Consider the following 18,232-nt stretch of genomic DNA (forward strand, 5'->3'; position numbering starts at 1 on the left):
TTATGCGGTACTGCACTACTTGTTAATCCCACAAGAAGGCGCCAAGGATTCCGCTATAAAAAAATGACGTCATATATTCCATGTGAAGATGAGAACCCATAACCAGGTCAGCTAGTCGAGTATAATTTGCATGACTACATTTGTGAAACAAAAACAGTCAAGCTTCTTTCATCACATGCAATTATGCTGATAGGCTTTCCCTTTTTATCATCTGCTTTTAAAGGTCACAAACATTTGCAAGCAAATTTTCTGCTGAGCCTCAACTGAAAAACACAGTTAAAAAGTCATTATAACACCTGTGCTATAGTGAAGACGTCCTGGACTCAAAATTTCATATTCATTCTTGCTTTCAATTTTTTTTCCATTAGATGATCTGATATTCTGCATGATAAAGTAATATGTGCATTATACAGAATGTGTGAATTGGGCAGTGTGCTAATTATCATGTTGTGGGTGCAAATCCAGCCCCAGCTTTTTGCAATTTCTTCTTGTGCTTGTGAGTTTCATCCACGTTCCATTGATTCTTCCCACATTCCAAAGACAGTCACCTGAGTGGACTGTGTGAAAGTATCTGTCTGAGTAAGACATCTAATGCTTGCAACAACAGAACAAACCCAATTATATTAGCAATTTCTGAAAAATGGACATAGACATGTTTGAGACTTACTGCGTCCTGAAAGCCAAACAGCGCCACCTGCAGTTGGCTGATGGCAGTGCTATCAAAGTCCAGCTCCAGCTTGAGCTGGGACAGAGTGTTGGCAATGATCTTGCGGTCAGCCATGCGCACAAAGTTTCCCAGGCTGACCACCAGCGTGGAGATGTGCTCCCATTTCAGCTTGGTCTCTTCAGTTCCCTGTAGAGGTGCAGGACGCAGCAGGTAGCATGATAGTATAAATTTTTTCTGTTTTTTTTTTGCAAGGTTTTAAAAGTGCGTCAGTAAAAATTTCTACCTGTGTAAAATGGTTTTAAATAAAGAATGAAAAAGTTCATTCCCGACCTGTGTGAGCGCCTCCATCAGGTTAGTCACAACTTTGTCCCGGTCTTCGGTGAGAATGCGGTGCAGTGTGGCTCGCCGCTCACTGTCCTTCTTCAGCATGAAGAACCCCGAGTCCTTTTCCTCTGGGGATGGTGGTGCGCTGTGGTCTTCAAAGTTCTCCACAGGAATGCTGGGATGAGAAGTGAACAGCTTAAGAATAATGAAAGATAATGAAGACATTAAAAGTTCAAATAAAGTCCTTCATAAATGTGACTGATCAGAGGGTCTCTTTACCTTAAGAAAAGGGACCTGTGGCCTTTGACCTCACGCTCACTGAAACATTTGGTGCTGGGTTTAAAGTTGAAAGGGTTTGTGTTGAGGTCATTGTCAGGAGATACGGAGCCATACTCGCTGCTGCTACTGGTATCCTCGACAACCACAGGCACAGGCAGGGAGATGCTCCGGAGATATTCTGTGGTGGGGGGTGGTTAGCCACACTAAAGACAATACTGACCACTATAACAGCTACACACTAAAATTCACAAGGCAGGCCACTGTATGATCTAAGGTTCACTGAAGGTGCGAGAAGTTCTCACTGCTCTCAGCAGGCAAACCCTGGGCACCTAATGGAATATGGTTATGTAGCAGGCATCCAAGATTGAGCAAATCTGCTTCAAACTCATGTAAAAATTGATCAATACCAATTGTGTCCTACAGCTAAAGCAAACTCAGCCATCCGGAACATATACTTTGAGGACTTTCAAATAATAGTTTAACCATTCCTTACTGATAACTGTCAGTAAAATTCAGCTACACTGATCTAGAACCTATCCCAGAGGCACAGGGTGCAGGGCAGGGTACATCCTGGACAGGGTGCCAGTCTATCCCAGACATTTATTTAAAGATGTACACACCTTTTCTTCCAAAGCACACTTCTCTTTTACCCCTTCTATTCTTTTAGTTGAAAGCTCAACCAAGACCAAAATAAACAGTTTAAAAAAAGATCATCTCATCAGCGGAACCAAAGGAACAAAATTCAGCTTACCTGATCCAGGACTCAAAGCTGGAAACAGAAAAGAAAATCACATTAAAAAAAATCATATTTCAAGAGGAAAGAAAATGATAATGGAATGAAGATATGCTAATACACTGCCAGCAGACGAGACAGAAAGCAGACTTATAAATATGAAGTAAGTAAATGATGCCAAGGGGGACATAATTCTGAACCTGCAAGCTTAACAGTACAGCTTTAGTCATTATGAGAATTGTTCCAGTAGTGGTCTAGCTAACCTGCGAAGTTACTCTTGCCCTTCTTCTTGCGACTGGTGACTGTGAGGAACTCGTCAGTGAGCAGGTCCAGGGCAGTGGCTCGCCGGTCTGGGTCAGGCTCAAAGCAGCGCAAAATGAAGGCCTTGGCCTCTGGAGACATGAGCTCTGGGATCTCCGGGTGGATCTTGAACATCCCCACCTGGGGGCCAAACAACACAGCAATGAGACGAGAGGGACACTGAGGATGAGGAGCAAGAATGCCCATATCCATCACTCTTAAATTCCTGTTGGTCTTAGTGAGACAGACCTCCAGGGGAAACTGGCACATTATCCAGGACAATGATGACATACATGGATTTCTCCCACAACTTCCCATTGGTTCAGTTTGGTGTTTCATGTGGTGACCTTTGCAACACACCTGCTCCAAAGTACTTCACTTAAGTACGTAGCAAGTTGTGTAGTGGTTAGAGACAAAGCCTTGCTTCAGAGGACCCAGACTTAAATCCTGAAGGTTCTTACTCTGAACTGCTCCAGTAAAACAAGTAACCCAGGTACATATATTAGTGAATAAGTATAAGTAGTTAAGTGTACAAACCTTGCATTTTAAGTTTCCTTGAAGAAAGGCATCAGCTAAATTAATAAATACTAATAATTTAGAAGCCACACACTAAAGATAAGTAACCACAATTTAGGTTTTTTTTATTTGCAGAAAATATACAAATGCAATGCGGTAAACCAACAGCCTGGAGAGGGATAATACAGGAAAGTGAACTGAATACTTGTCCCAGACTTCCAACCATGAGGTTACCAGTTCAATCCCCAGGAGAGATCCTGCTTTGCTAACCCCTTAGTATAACAGCCAGCTATAGTAAAGGGTGAAACTCAGCCAATTTAGTTTAAAACAGCAGAGAGGCCAGATTCTGCAACGGTAACAATAACCTCAAATACTGGTGATATATTAATGCATATATAATATATTGGTTTGCTCAAAGACAAAAATATTGGCCAAAAACTATTTTCAACCAGCAGGATGAACTTAGACAAAATTTCAGAAATTCTTTTTAATGCTTCAGAATGTAGACTGAACTGGAAAACGGTGATGGAGCATTGGGGGCGTGGTGGCGCAGCAGGTTTGGACTGTGCCTGCTCTTTGGGGGGTCTGGGGTTCGAGTCCTGCTTGGGGTGCCTTGCGGTGGACTGGTGTCCTGTCCTGGGTGTGTACCCCCCCCCCCCAGCTTTACGCCCTGTGTTGCCAGGTTAGGCTCCGGCTAGCCACAACCCCGCTCAGGACAAACTCTGTGTGTGTGTGTGTGTGTGTGTGTGTGTGTGTGTGTGTGTGTGTGTGTGTGTGTGTGTGAGAGAGAGAGATGGAGCATTCTGACAATACTAGTAAAACACGATGACAAGCCTCAAGGTTCTCATTGACACATACACACAAAAAAAAAGTCAACTTTTTTAATAGATAGGTCTTACTGTAACACATGACTGCATATGAGACACAAAATACAGTCCACAAATGTCAAATTTCTTTTATGCTCCTCCCAAAACTCCCCAAAATTCCTAGAATCTAAACAAAGTTGAAATTCATTGAACAGACAGAAATTCTAAAGAATTTCCTTGTAAGTACAACAGATGCATGTGATTATTGGCAAGATTCACTGGAGATTACACCACCCTGATGTAAATGATCCTCAAATGTGCCATTTTTCTGTACTGTAGGCATGACTGTAATTTTAAACTTTTTTAGGTCTTAGTGTAACACATGACTGCATAACACTGTTTATGTTCAGAAGTCCTGCTCCACATTTTGTTTGTAACTTTTAGAATTATTCCTAAGGAAATAATCAGAGGGAATACTGGTGAATTCACGGGAATCTTTTCAAGCCTCCTTTATGCCTCTAAGGGTTACAAACTCACAGCAGTACATCTCAGTCAAATCTGGGGCTCCATACTGCAACGTGTAGGAACTCCTCTCTCACGGTTTCCAACATCCAAGTGACAAGCGTGTCCGGCGAGATGGATACAGCCCAGAGAAACGAAAGGTGTCTAAAGCAGCAGACCACCTCCAGGTTTTATTTGCCTTACTTTTATTCAGATGCAGTGAGCCTCAGGAGGGCAGGCAGCCAAAAGAGAACAGGAGTGTGCAAACTCACGGCAGGCACACGCCTGGACTTGTACTCTTGCCACACAGCTGAGACGCACCTGAAGGAGCCAGTTTTGAAATTTCCCAAGATGTTGTTTGTTTTACACTACATTACATACAAGGGAAAAAAACCATCCACTGAAAGAATGACTTTGATGTGTAATTAACATATTTCAAAACAAAGGGCTCTTTTGCAAGGTATGCCAAAGAGAGGGATGAACCTTTAAAAAATTAAAAAAAAAAATAAAAAAAAAGAATGCCTGATCGTTACACGCATTTCTAGTTCCTTAAACACAAGACATTAGAAATACTGCTGCACACAGTGAAGAAAAGAAATATTTAAGGCACCTGAACTGCATTTTCTTCTTATGTCCTATAAATACAGCACACCCTTTTCTTGTGATTTCCTTATTATTTCATTTATTCTTTTACCCAAATTAGCTCACAATGTAAGTTTGTATCCTAAACTACTTAGAATTATTCACCAATTTATACAGCAGGGTACTCTTACTTTATTAATTCAGGATAAGTACTTTGATCAAGGGTACTACTACAGCAGGAGTGGGATTCAACCCAGGACCATAGACTGCAAGGCACCAGCCCTAACCACTACACCATCTAGTGGCCGTTGTTTCTAAAATAATACAAACCTGAAACTCCTACAAGTGTCCGAAACAGCTGAAATCACGCCTCAGTAAATGGTAGTTCAGTTCGGCTACAGCATGCCCCTGGTTGCGTGTGTTTGGGTGCTGCTCTCAAAATGCACAGAGAAACATGCTCTTCTGAGGAGAACTCACCTTGAACATGGCTGCCTGAGGCTCACCCAACTCGTAGAAGGGAGGCTTCCCTGTGGCCATCTCAATGATGGTGCAGCCCAGGGACCAGATGTCTGCTGGCTTGCCGTATCCCCGTGGGCCCTTGTCAATGATCTCTGGCGCCATGTACTGCAGTGTTCCTGCAAGCAAGGCAAGCCGTATGTGGGCAACACGAACACACAGAAAAATACAGACACACAGAGAGACACTTTCACAATATTATTTACAATTATTACACAGTTAATTACATATATATTTTTAACTCTTACTACTTTATATTATAATTTCATTTACAATTAGTAATCATGCACAATATTCAAAACTGACATAGTCCTAGACATGGGATGCTGTTTTCAACACTGTGCAGTGTGTCACCAGTGAAACAATGTCAGAACTGCAGGGCGTCCTGTTTGACAGCAGAGGACGAGAGAGAGAACTGGTGTGTTCTTTGAAAATGTTGTCTCTGATTACAGACTACACCACGCTGAGGTTCAACCGCTAACCGTAAAGCTGCCCAGACGCTGCGAGAGACACGCTGGTTGTGTTGTCTTGTGGTTGAGGAAGCATCTAGGAGCCAGTCCAGTACCCGCTGACTCTGTTTGAGGACAGATCAGCAGACCTCCACAGCAGCAGCTGAGCCACTGTGTGACTGGCCTGAGCACTGTCAGTCTGGTCATGCCCTGGTTTTACACACAAAAGGCATGTGATCTGCTGGAAGGGTAGGGGATTGCTCAGGCCAGTACATTTCTACATATACCCACAGAAGAGAATTTAGGAGTATTTTAGAGTACACATACTGAAGCATTTCTCTGTCTCCAGATAAACAGGTAGACACTGAATGCATGTACCTGTAAACGTCTCTGTACAAGGATTGATGCCAGCCAGCCTCTTGGAGGTCCCGAAATCAGATATCTTGAGTACTCCGCTGTATGTGTTTATGAGTACGTTGTCACCCTGGGAGGAGCCACACAATGATACTCAGTCTAAGCGGAATGGAAGGAGTGCTGTCAATACCTCTCTGTCTGCAAGCTTACAAACTGAATTTACTGCACAGGCCTCTTGAAAGAGTTTCACACAAAGCATGAAGGACACTGCTAATAAAAATTTATAGGAGGGGAAAAAAAAAAGAAAAAAAAAAAACTTGAAATCAATAACACAAAATATCATTGACATTTAACTTAATGACCATTTACACAATTTTACTACTACACAGGGCAAAACTGAACATTTTGCTGTAAGTGTATTGCCAGTATACTGTATACTGACTTGAAGCAGGTGTCACTTACAGAGCACAAAAATTGCACATTTCACAACAACGAGTGCAGCCATTACTGTTATTTGGACTTACGGACCTTGATGTCTCTGTGTGCGATCTGATTGTCGTGCAGATACTTGAGGCCTTCTAGGATCTGTTTGGTGTAGAAGCCGATGGTGGGCTCATTGTTCTTCAGGGGTCCCCACTTGGACCGCAGCAGGGCAGAAAGGCTTCCTGGAAACCAAACAGGGAGACCAGAGTGGATGTAAGCATGGTGCAAAATGTGACCATGCCAGGTCCATCTGCTATGCCAATGGACAGTTCATCTGTGCTTTCAAACTAGGCTCACTGAGGAATCAGATATGTTTAATGAAGCAGATAACAGTTTCCTTTAAAATGAGAAATTTCTGAGCTGTAAATGCTTCAGATGGTTCAAGTGGGAAGAACAAAGGTGGTCGTTGTCATTAAAGGCCACTTAACTTATACCTGCCAAGAAAGTGGTGAAAACGTCTGATCTGTGTCCAGTGAGTCAGAGGGTAAAATTCTGTCTCCACCAAGCAGAAGAGATCCCTGCTGGCCTAAAAGCCTGGCACCTGGATCCCTTATGTCTGAAGCACTAAGATCTTTTTGTAAAATCTGTTTTCTTGCCAGTTTTACAGCTCACCACTGTTTAGCCATAAAAACAGTCATTTAATGACCATGACTGGGAAGTGGATGGTCAGTCTCTGAGGAGCAGGATGTAAGCAGGGAACCTGCATTTAACGCCCATGTGAGACTGAACTCACCTCCAGGTACCTGCTCCATGAAGATCTTGATGAAGCCATTCTCACTGATGGAGCCCAAGTACTGGACAATGTTCTTGTGCTTGAGGTGTTTATGAAGCGCAATTTCTTCATGTAGAGGCTGAGAGTACCTAGTAACCAGGAGGACACCCAATTAACCATCAGTACATGGCAATAAAATGACAATGCATTGTGTGGGATTAACAAAAATTTTTAGCTAACAAATATTTCCATAAGTTAATTTTATGATTAATTAAGACTTTTTCTCCAATGGCGGACAGCCTGAGAGAGTTTTTCTTTATCTGCTTAATTCCAGGAATACGCCTAATTACAGCACATGTTACGTGACTTCTCACTAAGAGTTCATGTGAGGGAATGACCAGGATGGCTGACAAGTGCTAACAAGGCCCCAGGGCCTCAAGCAAGCTGAAAAAAAACAACACACACACACACACACACCATAAAAACTTGTGTTCTGCCATTTCTAGGACATGGAAGGTTTTAGTGACCAGAAGATGTTCTTGCACAACAGGCACTAAACATGCTTTTTCTGGGAAGTCTAACTTTTTTGTTTCCCACTGCACGCACGGCATTCACATACTACTTCACGAGCGCTCAATTACACATTATTTGAATACTTAAACAGAGGGAGGCGCCTAGATTATCTCAGGCTGGGAGCACAGAGTTTCGGTGCGTAGGTGGAACAGTGACTTGGCGAGTTTTCTGGCCAAACAAGGTGGGGAAGTAAGAGGTACTTCTGCGGTTGCTAGGAAACGCTTTCTGTGCTGCTTGTTTCATTTTTCAGAGTGCTTGGACCTATACACACAGCTCTTGAAAGCCCTTTCAAGGGCTTGTGGGGGAAAGTGTGCAACAGCCTCCATCAATTGCCAACGGCAGCACCTCTAAGCTAATTACACGTACACAGCCTTGCTGTTAGACTATTACAGCTCTTCCACAGAGGAACTGTTTAACACAAACACACACCCCTGTGGAAGCCTTCCTGTAGTAACGTGTATGTAATTTGCTCTCTTGACAGCAAATTGTTCCCATCTTTGCTTTTTGTCAGACTATGAAAGAGTCTACTCAACATGCTTTCGAGCAAACGCTCTGTGTGGTCTCGTGAAATCCACCACTCTTCTTTACAGCCATACTTGGGAAGCAAGTGTTTGCCACATGTGAACTGACATCTGTTAGCAGGAGACACTGAAACACAACTAAGTAAAGGAGAAGCACAATTTTTGGTTCTTTTAGCAATTCAGGAAACTTATTGCTTTACAAAGTGGTTCATCCTTCATGCCAATCTCATCATGGTGCAACAAAGCCTAACAGTTACACAGGATGATGCTTCTTGCAACTGGTACAAGAAGTCACACATTATTTTATATCGTAATAAGCACTGCATTCTGGGCAAACAGTGATACACTGTAGTTCACCCTTGCATTGTGAGAAAACTTCAGACCACCATTTGACTTATTTATATTTACATTTTGTTCTGGTACCATACGTAGAAGTTTTATCCTTAGAAATAGCTACCAGGCTAGCAAAACCTTTTGCTGCCCTTCACTCTTTCGGAGAAGGTGGAAAATGGGAGGAAATGTGTGTGAATGCTAATTTCTCCAGGAAGGAGACATACATACCTGCTGTCCCGCTCAGGGATCTCCTTGATGGCAAGACGGACTTGGTTGCTCAGGTCCCGTCCTGCATACACCACACCAAATGTCCCTTTTCCCAGCACCACCCGCTCCCCGTGCTCGTCGTACTCATAGTCATACTGGATCCGAAGGATGGGGGCAGACAAAGGTAAACAACAGGAAGACAGGTAAGCCCTGGTATATTTGGCTGGCCTGAGGAGTAGGGGAATTAAGTACAAAAAAAAATACCAGAATGGACAAGATACAGTACTGTTCAGTATTTGCAAAACACCACTGGGTCAGGTGACAAAGGCACGGTACAGCTAGGACAGGGAAGGGAACAGAAGCGACACAAAGCACGTCAGCTAAGTATCAGGTGTGGTGTAGAAACAGATCTGGGGGCAGATTTAGGACATTGTTCCACTTGTCAAGTGGCATAGTTACCCAAGTGTTTTTTTAATGAATTCAAAGAGGTATGTATCATATTATCCTTTCTCCTCACCTCCAGAGGCTCCGTGTTGTCACAGTCAGCCTCCTCTGGAGCCCTACGTGCCTCTTCCGTGATGCTGTTCACTAGGTCACAAAATCTGCAAGCACAGCAGACTTTGTCAGACACAATCATTACACCCATACTGATGCTCAATACTAGTCCCACTGCATTGCCTAAATACAACTACATTACATGGGTTACATTAAACATATGCCTTAAGTCAAGTCACAGATACAGGTATATAAAACCATGACAGTAAAACAGGCTGACAGTAGCCTGTTGAACAATGTGAAAAGATTTTGATGTACAAACAGGATGTCAGAATACTCTGAAAGACCTGAAGTAACTGTTAACCATAAATTATCCTTCCAGAAAAGAAACAGGTACACTTCAGGTACAGCAGACACATGTGATAGAAATTGATACAAAGTACAGCAAACCTTTTGCAGTGCCTTTCCGTGCAAAAGTAGATCTGGAAGTCCTCGGAGTTGTGAAGCACATACAGGAAGCAGCTTCGCTCGTCAAATTTGGAGATGCTGTGGCAGAGGAGGAAGTGACATCACAGGAAGTCAGCAAAAAGTTCTGTTGTGGTGTGTAATCTGGCACTGATACAGAGAGGGCCATGTACTCAGGCCCCTCTTTGCTTTCTCTCCTGTTTGGACTCCACCCATCACTACAATGTGTGCCTCCCGTCTCGACTATGACCTGCCTCCACAATGAGTGTTTTACTTAAAATAAGCTTTGACTTACTTTTTGACACAAACTTGAACCTCAGGAGAGCTGAGAAGAGATTGTCTGTGTCTGACAAAGCGATGCAACACTTTGTCACCCTAATGATCGACTCAGCCACCGCTCACCAACTGATTATATCTGGCCAAGAACTGCAATCATTCCCACATATTTTGTGAGAAGAGTATGTGCATCCAGGACACCATGACTTTGTGGGAACTGGTCATAACTTAACCACACCCAGTATGGCATGCCAAACATCCCACTGTGATAGAAAACTCCAGACGGGAGGCATTTCTCCTGAAAGGATCCATTTGCGTTGATTCTGCAGCTTCCCGAGCATTCAGCCTCCATATATAAACTAAAAAGCACAGTGCTGTGAAACCCAGACTCTGTGTTGCAGTTCCACAGTATCACAGGCATGTGGTCAGGTGACTTCAATGACTGGGCAAAACAGTATTTACAAAACACCTCTGAGGGCATCTACTGGAACATCACAAACAAAGTGCTGAGAATGAGGGAAAACAACAGCTGATCTGGCAAACCACGGGACAGTGAAAAGCGAAACATCGTCTTTCGCACTTACCTCACGCCTCGCACCAGTGTGGCTGGGAAGTTCCACTCGTGAAGTGCTTTCTGCTGTTGGGGAGTTGGGAAGAGAAGACAAAATGGCGGGGTTATTGACTGCATGGTGTTTGAATTGTGGGCTGTCCCTCAGTGGCACCATACAAGCTCACATGGCAACAGCAATTTTAACCACAGACAATTCAGCTGGGAGCGATCATTTCCCAAAACAAAAGTGAAAAAGAACTGCTATGAAAGACTGCAGCTGCGGTGGCAGGACAAAAAAAACTTTTCTCATGAGGAACATGAGCTTCCTCACATGTTACACACTGTCTCGCATCTACTGAAATGACACAATGCTACATTTGTTGCGTGTAGTTACATACTGTACTGCCTGTGGGTTATAAATGGGTTTTTTTCTTCTTAAAAAAAAAAAAAAAAAACTTTAATTACTACGAGTAACAGGTGGCATACTACCTTGCAGTCCTAAATACTGAATGCGCATTACATACAACCTTAGACATTTGTCAAAATCGTCAGTGTTGAATAGCTAACTTTGAGTCACTCAGACAGTAAGCATGATAAATCAGCAGGAGTATGGTGTTTCAAACTGTTGTCTTGCAATTAACAGACCTATCTAAAAGACCTAGGTTTGATTCTCTATAATAGGTCTATAACTTTTGCACATTTTCCTAAATGAGGAAAAACAATCCCTTGGTGAACATGGAACAATATCCATTTATGAGCTCCATGTCCTTTGTTTTTTACCTTGTCTTCCGGTGCGACATGCCAGATGGAAACAGTTCTCTCCTCTACATCATTGTTTATTGTCAAATATGATGGCTGATAGATCTTTGTTGGCTCTAATATCAAAACCTGGGAGAAAAAAAAACAAAACAAAAAAATTTAAAAAAAAACAAACAAAAAAAACAGCAGAGCCACAAAAGACAGTCAGAATACCTAGTGCACCCAGAAGGCACAGAACACAGGTGACAATCTTGATCCTCCATATCTACTGTGATTCCCGAGAATGATCGGAAGCAGGTTGCCAGACTGAACACTGGGCTGTGATGCAACCCAGAACTCTCACCGGGAACCGCACAGAGGAAACTTCCTGCTTTGTTGCTTCCACCAGGAAGTCCATCCAGAACTCCACGAGTTCCTGCTTTGGCGATTGCTGCTCCCCTGATGCCTTTGTGAAGTGCTGGTAAATCAATATTGTCTCCACAATTGAGCATAGATACCTGGAGTTGAGTAGAGTACAAAAGTTGTAAAAAGGTCTCCAATTCCACAAAAAAAAAAAAAAAAAATCAAAAGTATCAACAGGTTTATTGTAGCAACTGTCTTGTTGAACATCTACATATTTTCCTTTTATTTTTAGAAGGTGAGAGAAGACCTGCTCTCTTTTTTCATGCTCAAACAAACAGTGGCTGGAATTCCATACACCAAACACTACTGTCAGAGTGCAATACAGAAGGTCTCACATGGAGCTTACAAACTCATGTAGACTTTAATGAGCAACTCAAAGTTCTTGAGTACAAAAACCAGGAGCATGACCTAACGGTGCATTCACCAGACTGGAGCCTTGAGTTTGAAGAGCTTCTCTGAGGCCTGGATGACTCTGGTGTTGTCACAGGCCAGGATGCTGGCCCCAAGGAAAAAGCCTACATCCCAGTAGCTCTGCAGTTTGTCCAGACTGCCCTTCTTCCCCAGCAGGCTGCTCAATTTTACCCCTGCAGGGCAGAAGAGACCATGGAGTAAGATTAAGTCATAATGACAGAAGGGAAGACATCTGTACAGTCTATTTAAAGACATCATATATACCATATATCCCAGGAAAGTTTCATGGGCTTCTTTCAGACTTCTTCAGAAAACTCATCTAAGAACAACATAGCTAAAAAACTGATCTTGTTTTTTCATGAACCCTGATTTACAGAGATAATACTAACTTTTAGTTCTTACTAAGATGAAAATAAGGCAGGGCTCCTCAGATGTTAACATGGAAGGTCAATGTGCACACAGGCTATCCTTTTATGTTAGCAGTTATGGCTCAACTAAATCATTTGATTCCCTAATTACACTAATTTCAATATGTTCAGGACTTGATCATTCCCTACGCTCCCATCTGAATGCTGCCCTCCTCCACCTCTGGCCACTTGTTTGTCCCACTCAAAAGATGCAAAATCGTTGGAAGCTCACCACTTTTCAGTTTTGATCCTGACATGGTACAACAAATTCTCTCTGTTCCTCAGAACTGATGAATCCCTTCCAGTAGTCAATAAAGGTCTGAATACCCACCATTTCTCTCTCAGTTTCCTGACAAGTACATACATTTGCTCAACACTATCTGCTATGATTATGTATTTGCCATTGCCAGTGTACTCACTAGTGTTTAAATGTCACTTCTACAACCAGCTTGAGTATTGTGTACCAGCAAAATGGTTGCAGACAAACTGTGCTTTGATAATTTTATGTCTGTACTTCTGTCAGTTGAAAGTAGTTGTATACACACTGAGTTTTACACACATATACATTTTCTGAAACCACTTGCCCCATGCGGGGTCGTAAGGAGTCCGAGCCTAACCCGGCAATACAGGGCGTAAGGCTGGAGGGGGAGGGGACACACCGAGGATGGGACGCCAGTCCATCGCAAGGCACCCCAAGCGGGATTTGAACCTCAGACCCACTGGAGAGCGGGACCCGGCCAAACCCACTGCGCCACCGGGCCTCCCTGAGTTTTACATCCCTTTGGAAAAAAGTAATAAATGAATAACCAGAAATGAAAACGATGAGGAACTCTGCAGTATGGCAACGTAGGTATTTAACAGTGATACTGAGGTGATTGCCCTACAGTTTAGTCAACCTTGTTCAGAATGCTGCACAGACAGCAGGACTGCGGGCACCCACCGACTTTGCGCAGTTCAAAGGACGTGTCAAATTGGTGTCCAGCAGCCAGGAGCAGAACGGCATAGTTTATCCCAGAATGCAGTGTTGGCTCTGACTCAAACCCCTGTTTGAACCTGAGGAGGAGATTCCTTTGTAAATTTAATTAAGAGCTCCAGATTAATAAAAATGAACAAATTACACTTATAGATAGCAGAGTCTCTGTGAAAAACTTGTTTACTTAATTGGCTTTCTGGTCCCCTGAGAGGCTTGAGTGTGAAATATATCACAAAGAAATTGCCAAATATACTTACACTCTCACACACACACACACACACACATACACACACACACTTTTTGAACCGCTTGTCCCATACGGGGTCGCAGGGAGCCGGAGCCTAACCCGGCAACACAGGGCGTAAGGCTGGAGAGGGAGGGGACACACCCAGGATGGGACGCCAGTCCGTCGCAAGGCACCCCAAGCGGGACTCGAACCCAGACCCACCGGAGAGCAAGACCCGGTCCAACCCACTGCACCCCCGCCAAATATACTGTGGAGTACAAAACAAAACTGAAGGGCAGTTAATTTAAATGTGTTGACACTTTTTAGGGCTTTTATCAGTGAGTTACAGTTAGGTGGTATAATGATTATCATCCTTTATTGCTTTGCTGCTGTAAACTAATCAGCAAAGGACTCAAAATGGGACCCATGTTTGGAAAACTAGCATCTGGGAAGATTTACATTTAGATTTATTCATTTAGCAGACGCTTTTGTCCAAAGCGACATACATTGCAGCAAAAGTACAACTGACATTACATTAAGAGAAAGAGACATGGCTGGAGACATGTGACTCAAGTAAACCTAGTTTGTCACCTACCACTTGCTGCAACAAGGTTCATCGTTCAAGTAGGTGCATAAAACAATAGTTTACAATAGATTTATAATACTTTAAATGTCACTTCTACAGGAAGCTATTTGAGCAATATATACCAGCAAAATGGTGGTATCAGACACACCGTGCTTTGATAATTGTTTCCCCCATCGGGGTGCCATTGTGGTGTAGTGAGTAGCGCTATTGCCTCAAAGCATTTGAGTGATGGGAAAAGACGTGTGTTTGATAACCCTAAGTCTGTGTGGAGTCTCCATGCGGTCCTTGTGTTCATATGGTTTTTCACCAGGTGCTCTGGTTTCCTCCCACAGTCCAAAGACATGTGTTTCAAGTGAAGTGGTGTCTCTGAATAACCCATAGTGAGTAAGTGAGTGAGTGAGCGAGCGAGCGAGCGAGTGAGAAAGTGTATTGCTCTGGTGTACAGATGAATGATTCACTGTAGGTGGTGGACTGTAGCGTACCTACTATCGTAAGCCAGCCTGGATGAAAAGTGTCAGCTAAATACTGCATAGTCTTCATTCTAAACTGCTTTGGAGGAAAGCACCTGCTAAATTAATAAGTGTAAATATGTGTCTGTATCACAAATTCAGCGTGGAAAATGAGGTTGGGTGCTAGCCAAGATGCTATCCCTTTGGCCACTGACCACCGTATGCTCCTATCTCGACTCTCTGTGTCGGCAAAGTGGGAGTCCAGGAAGATATCTTTGTAAATGCGGCCCACAAGGCAGTAGATGTCCGATGCCACCTGCTCTTCAGACTCCACCAGAGGCAGCATGATGTCCAGAGCTTTCTGCCTGTCACCTGGAAGGTTCCTCCTGTGGAACAGCAATGAGAGGCCAAAAAGGACATTATTCAGCCCATGCAGACCCCACCTTAGACCCATACTATACCAGAAATATCAAACAACGCACAACCTACTGAAATGCGGTGTTTTGAGTGGTTTGTCAGTATATTGTAATAGCTGAAGACTTCTACTCAATCTAGCACATTCCAGAAGCAATATGAATTTATATAGTGCTTTAAAACATTGCATAATTGACTAACAAAGCTGCTGGCTACACATGAGCCGTTTACATAGACAGATAAAGAACTTTGTTCATCCTGATGGAAGCTGCACCTGAAATTGTTCAAGTGTATCTAGGACCAGGTAGAACTGAGCTTAGAAAAGAGCAATGCAATTAACTATGGCAAGCACTTGGTCCTGATGTCTTTGGTGGAGTTTATTTGTTGCTTGCTTTTTTTTTTTTCTTCTTCTTTTTTTCATAAAGGTGGTTATTTAAAAAAATATTAAACTGATGCACTGGTCAGACAACTGTCACAAGCAGCACAGTCAACTCTTCAGCAGCAGAATGAGACAATCGTCAAGTTTTAAGATAATGATAAACGTAAGTGTTCTTGTGTAAAAACTGGCTTTAACTTTTGGACAGGTTTGTTCCCATCCCTTTGGTGCCACTTGCTTTCAGGGGAAGCCAGTATTATAATAGCAAATGCACTTATCAGAAAGAAAAATAGATCCTGCACAACAAGTATTAAACGCAGCTGCATATGGAAATAGACACCGTTTGAGTCATGTAATGGGTCTTCGGCTCAATCTGCCATGGCATGGGGTAATTTCACAGAACACATTTATACAATTTCATGTGCTTCATCATGCAAGAGCCTGGAAGTAACATTTGACTCAAGTTTCCAGCTCTCCCTGCCCATTGAATTCAGCATTACCCGATCCTGAAGATACCTCCAGTATAACATTTGCAGTATCTGCCTACATCTCATAACAACACAGATCTGTGTCCAGGCCAGGTTATATTCTGCCTGTACTATTTTGTAAATTGTACACCCCCTCTCATTCTTATTCTAGAGCAAAAAAGGCAGTAAATGTAAGAGGCAGTAAATTGTTCCCTGAAAAAAATAAGAATACAGTGTGGAGTGTAAACTGTGGAAGACTGCTCAAGTTTATTGTACATAACAGGCCTCACTTGTAAAGGACTCTACAGATTCATTCTAAAAGAATTTTTAGACTTTATTTACAGCAAAACTGCCATTCCTCAGCTGCAGACAGGGAGTTTCAGAAATGACTATCCTCCAACTATAGGAATGTACCAGCCCCCCATCTGGACAGCTCTACTGCATCACAGCTGAGTGAATGAGTGGGTCAGGAACAAACCAAAGAAAGGAATTACACTTTTTTTGCAAACATCCTGCTATTCTGAAAGTGGATCCTGAGGGTAGTATCAGTGAGGGCATTGTGATTTTAGAAAAAATAGATACCCCAAGCATTGGTCGACACACTTTCCCCGAGTGTGGCTACAAGTCTTTTTTCAACTGAGGGCTGTCTCTATATGTATTTTTTTATTGGATGTTAATTTGTGGATATTCCACTTCGTGCGGTAAGTCACTATAATTACACATCCGTTACAGATGCTGTCTAGAAGAGAATGAGTCGAGGGTTGGAATAACACGGTTACCACGGTTCACTTCATTCATGCCTCTACGCCACATCAAAACAGCGTTGTGAGCATGGGTCCTGCCTTTGCAATGAATGTGGCTCTGATAAAGCTTCTGTGAGTCATTTCAAGGCCCAGAATCCTTTCTGGCTTCTTGGTCTCGTCAGACCTTAGGGAGTAACAGCTGACTCTGCCTCCCTTCAAGACATTTTAAAACACTGAACTGGCCAATACACTGTAAACCTCATTGCAAGCAACAAGACGAAATCTGAAAAACGCGCGGAGGAAAGCTTCAGGAGTTTAGTGTCCCGTTGCTCTGCCATTTTAATTACGGGCTAATCCCAATTAGTGTGTACATGTTCATGGGGGAACCTGGAGCTGCACCCATGGTGCTGATATGGTCATTATAGAGACTGGAATACCAGTTCATCCCTGGTTCACAAACTTGTGAGCTGAGTCACTCGACAGCTCTGGTTCAGCAAGGTTCTTTACGGCTGAGTGCTATTTGACCCGGTATGGCTGCTCACTCACGCAACTCAGCACATTCATTGCAAAGGAAAAAAGAAAAGCGCTGACTTTTCAAGGAGTAAAGAAAACTTCTCTCATTTTTAGGAGGTGCCACCACACAAATGAGCCTCAGTGTGGCCTCTTTTCAAAAATGTGAACATAATAAAATGTTCCTAATAAAGTGGTTGGTATTTTCCTGTGGACTGGGAATTAAAAGCAGCATGGTTTATTGCAACTGGAGCTGGTGCCTCATGGGAGCTACTGTAGATTTACAAAGAAAGTACTGCATAGAAAGAATGCAGTAAAGCATTTAGCTGCTAATGATGGATATGGGTCTTAACCATGGGGGAGGACATATGTTTTCTCTTTGCCCCACACTGTACATAAAACCCACATCATGCTGTACCTAAACCTTAGAAATATCCTACAGGAATTAAGAAGCTCATCAGACTTAAGGAGTGTAGCTATGCCATAGACTTTACCTGTTCAGGGCAAAGGCATAGTGGAACTTCACATGAGGATGGGCCACAGGGTCAAAGGTTGGGAGCTTCTCAAGAGTCTCCACCAGTTTCACAATGGATTCATAGTCCTTGTTCCCCAAAAAGACACATATAATTTTAGTTATGATGACATTTATGTTGAAAGCACAGTCACATTATGTATACAGCTACACGTTAAACACAAACACTAACGATTCAGTCAAACCTACTTGTTTGTGACTAAATTTAATCTTGATGCGAACCTTTATTATAACAGCTGCTTAAATAATTTATCAGTCCTTTCATGTGAAAATTATTGGCTCAGTGGATAATAATACAAGACACTTAAATAATTCAGCTCCTCTTATATGCAACT

General features: G+C 42.8%; 1 protein-coding gene across 2 annotated transcripts in view; it reads right to left on the reverse strand.

The window, feature by feature from the left end:
• Window positions 1–18,232, reverse strand: part of map3k5 (mitogen-activated protein kinase kinase kinase 5) — a 42,925-nt gene that overhangs the window by 5,939 nt on the left and 18,754 nt on the right. The window contains exons 6-24 of one of the 2 annotated variants that reach the window (XM_018743687.2): window positions 17,860–17,966; window positions 15,071–15,241; window positions 13,562–13,674; window positions 12,228–12,387; window positions 11,745–11,898; window positions 11,423–11,530; window positions 10,677–10,726; window positions 9,802–9,897; window positions 9,374–9,458; window positions 8,878–9,011; window positions 7,244–7,371; window positions 6,556–6,692; window positions 6,052–6,157; window positions 5,186–5,343; window positions 2,267–2,444; window positions 2,022–2,039; window positions 1,271–1,448; window positions 998–1,166; window positions 668–853 (exon numbers count right to left, since the gene is read on the reverse strand). In XM_018743687.2, coding sequence (XP_018599203.2) covers window positions 668–853; window positions 998–1,166; window positions 1,271–1,448; window positions 2,022–2,039; window positions 2,267–2,444; window positions 5,186–5,343; window positions 6,052–6,157; window positions 6,556–6,692; window positions 7,244–7,371; window positions 8,878–9,011; window positions 9,374–9,458; window positions 9,802–9,897; window positions 10,677–10,726; window positions 11,423–11,530; window positions 11,745–11,898; window positions 12,228–12,387; window positions 13,562–13,674; window positions 15,071–15,241; window positions 17,860–17,966 — 2,436 coding nt within the window. Of the gene's footprint in view, window positions 1–667; window positions 854–997; window positions 1,167–1,270; window positions 1,449–2,021; window positions 2,040–2,266; window positions 2,445–5,185; window positions 5,344–6,051; window positions 6,158–6,555; window positions 6,693–7,243; window positions 7,372–8,877; window positions 9,012–9,373; window positions 9,459–9,801; window positions 9,898–10,676; window positions 10,730–11,422; window positions 11,531–11,744; window positions 11,899–12,227; window positions 12,388–13,561; window positions 13,675–15,070; window positions 15,242–17,859; window positions 17,967–18,232 lie in introns of both variants that reach the window. The other variant, XM_018743686.2, reaches the window with a different exon arrangement.

Source organism: Scleropages formosus, chromosome 1, assembly GCF_900964775.1.
Source record: "Scleropages formosus chromosome 1, fSclFor1.1, whole genome shotgun sequence".
Lineage (NCBI taxonomy): Eukaryota > Metazoa > Chordata > Actinopteri > Osteoglossiformes > Osteoglossidae > Scleropages > Scleropages formosus.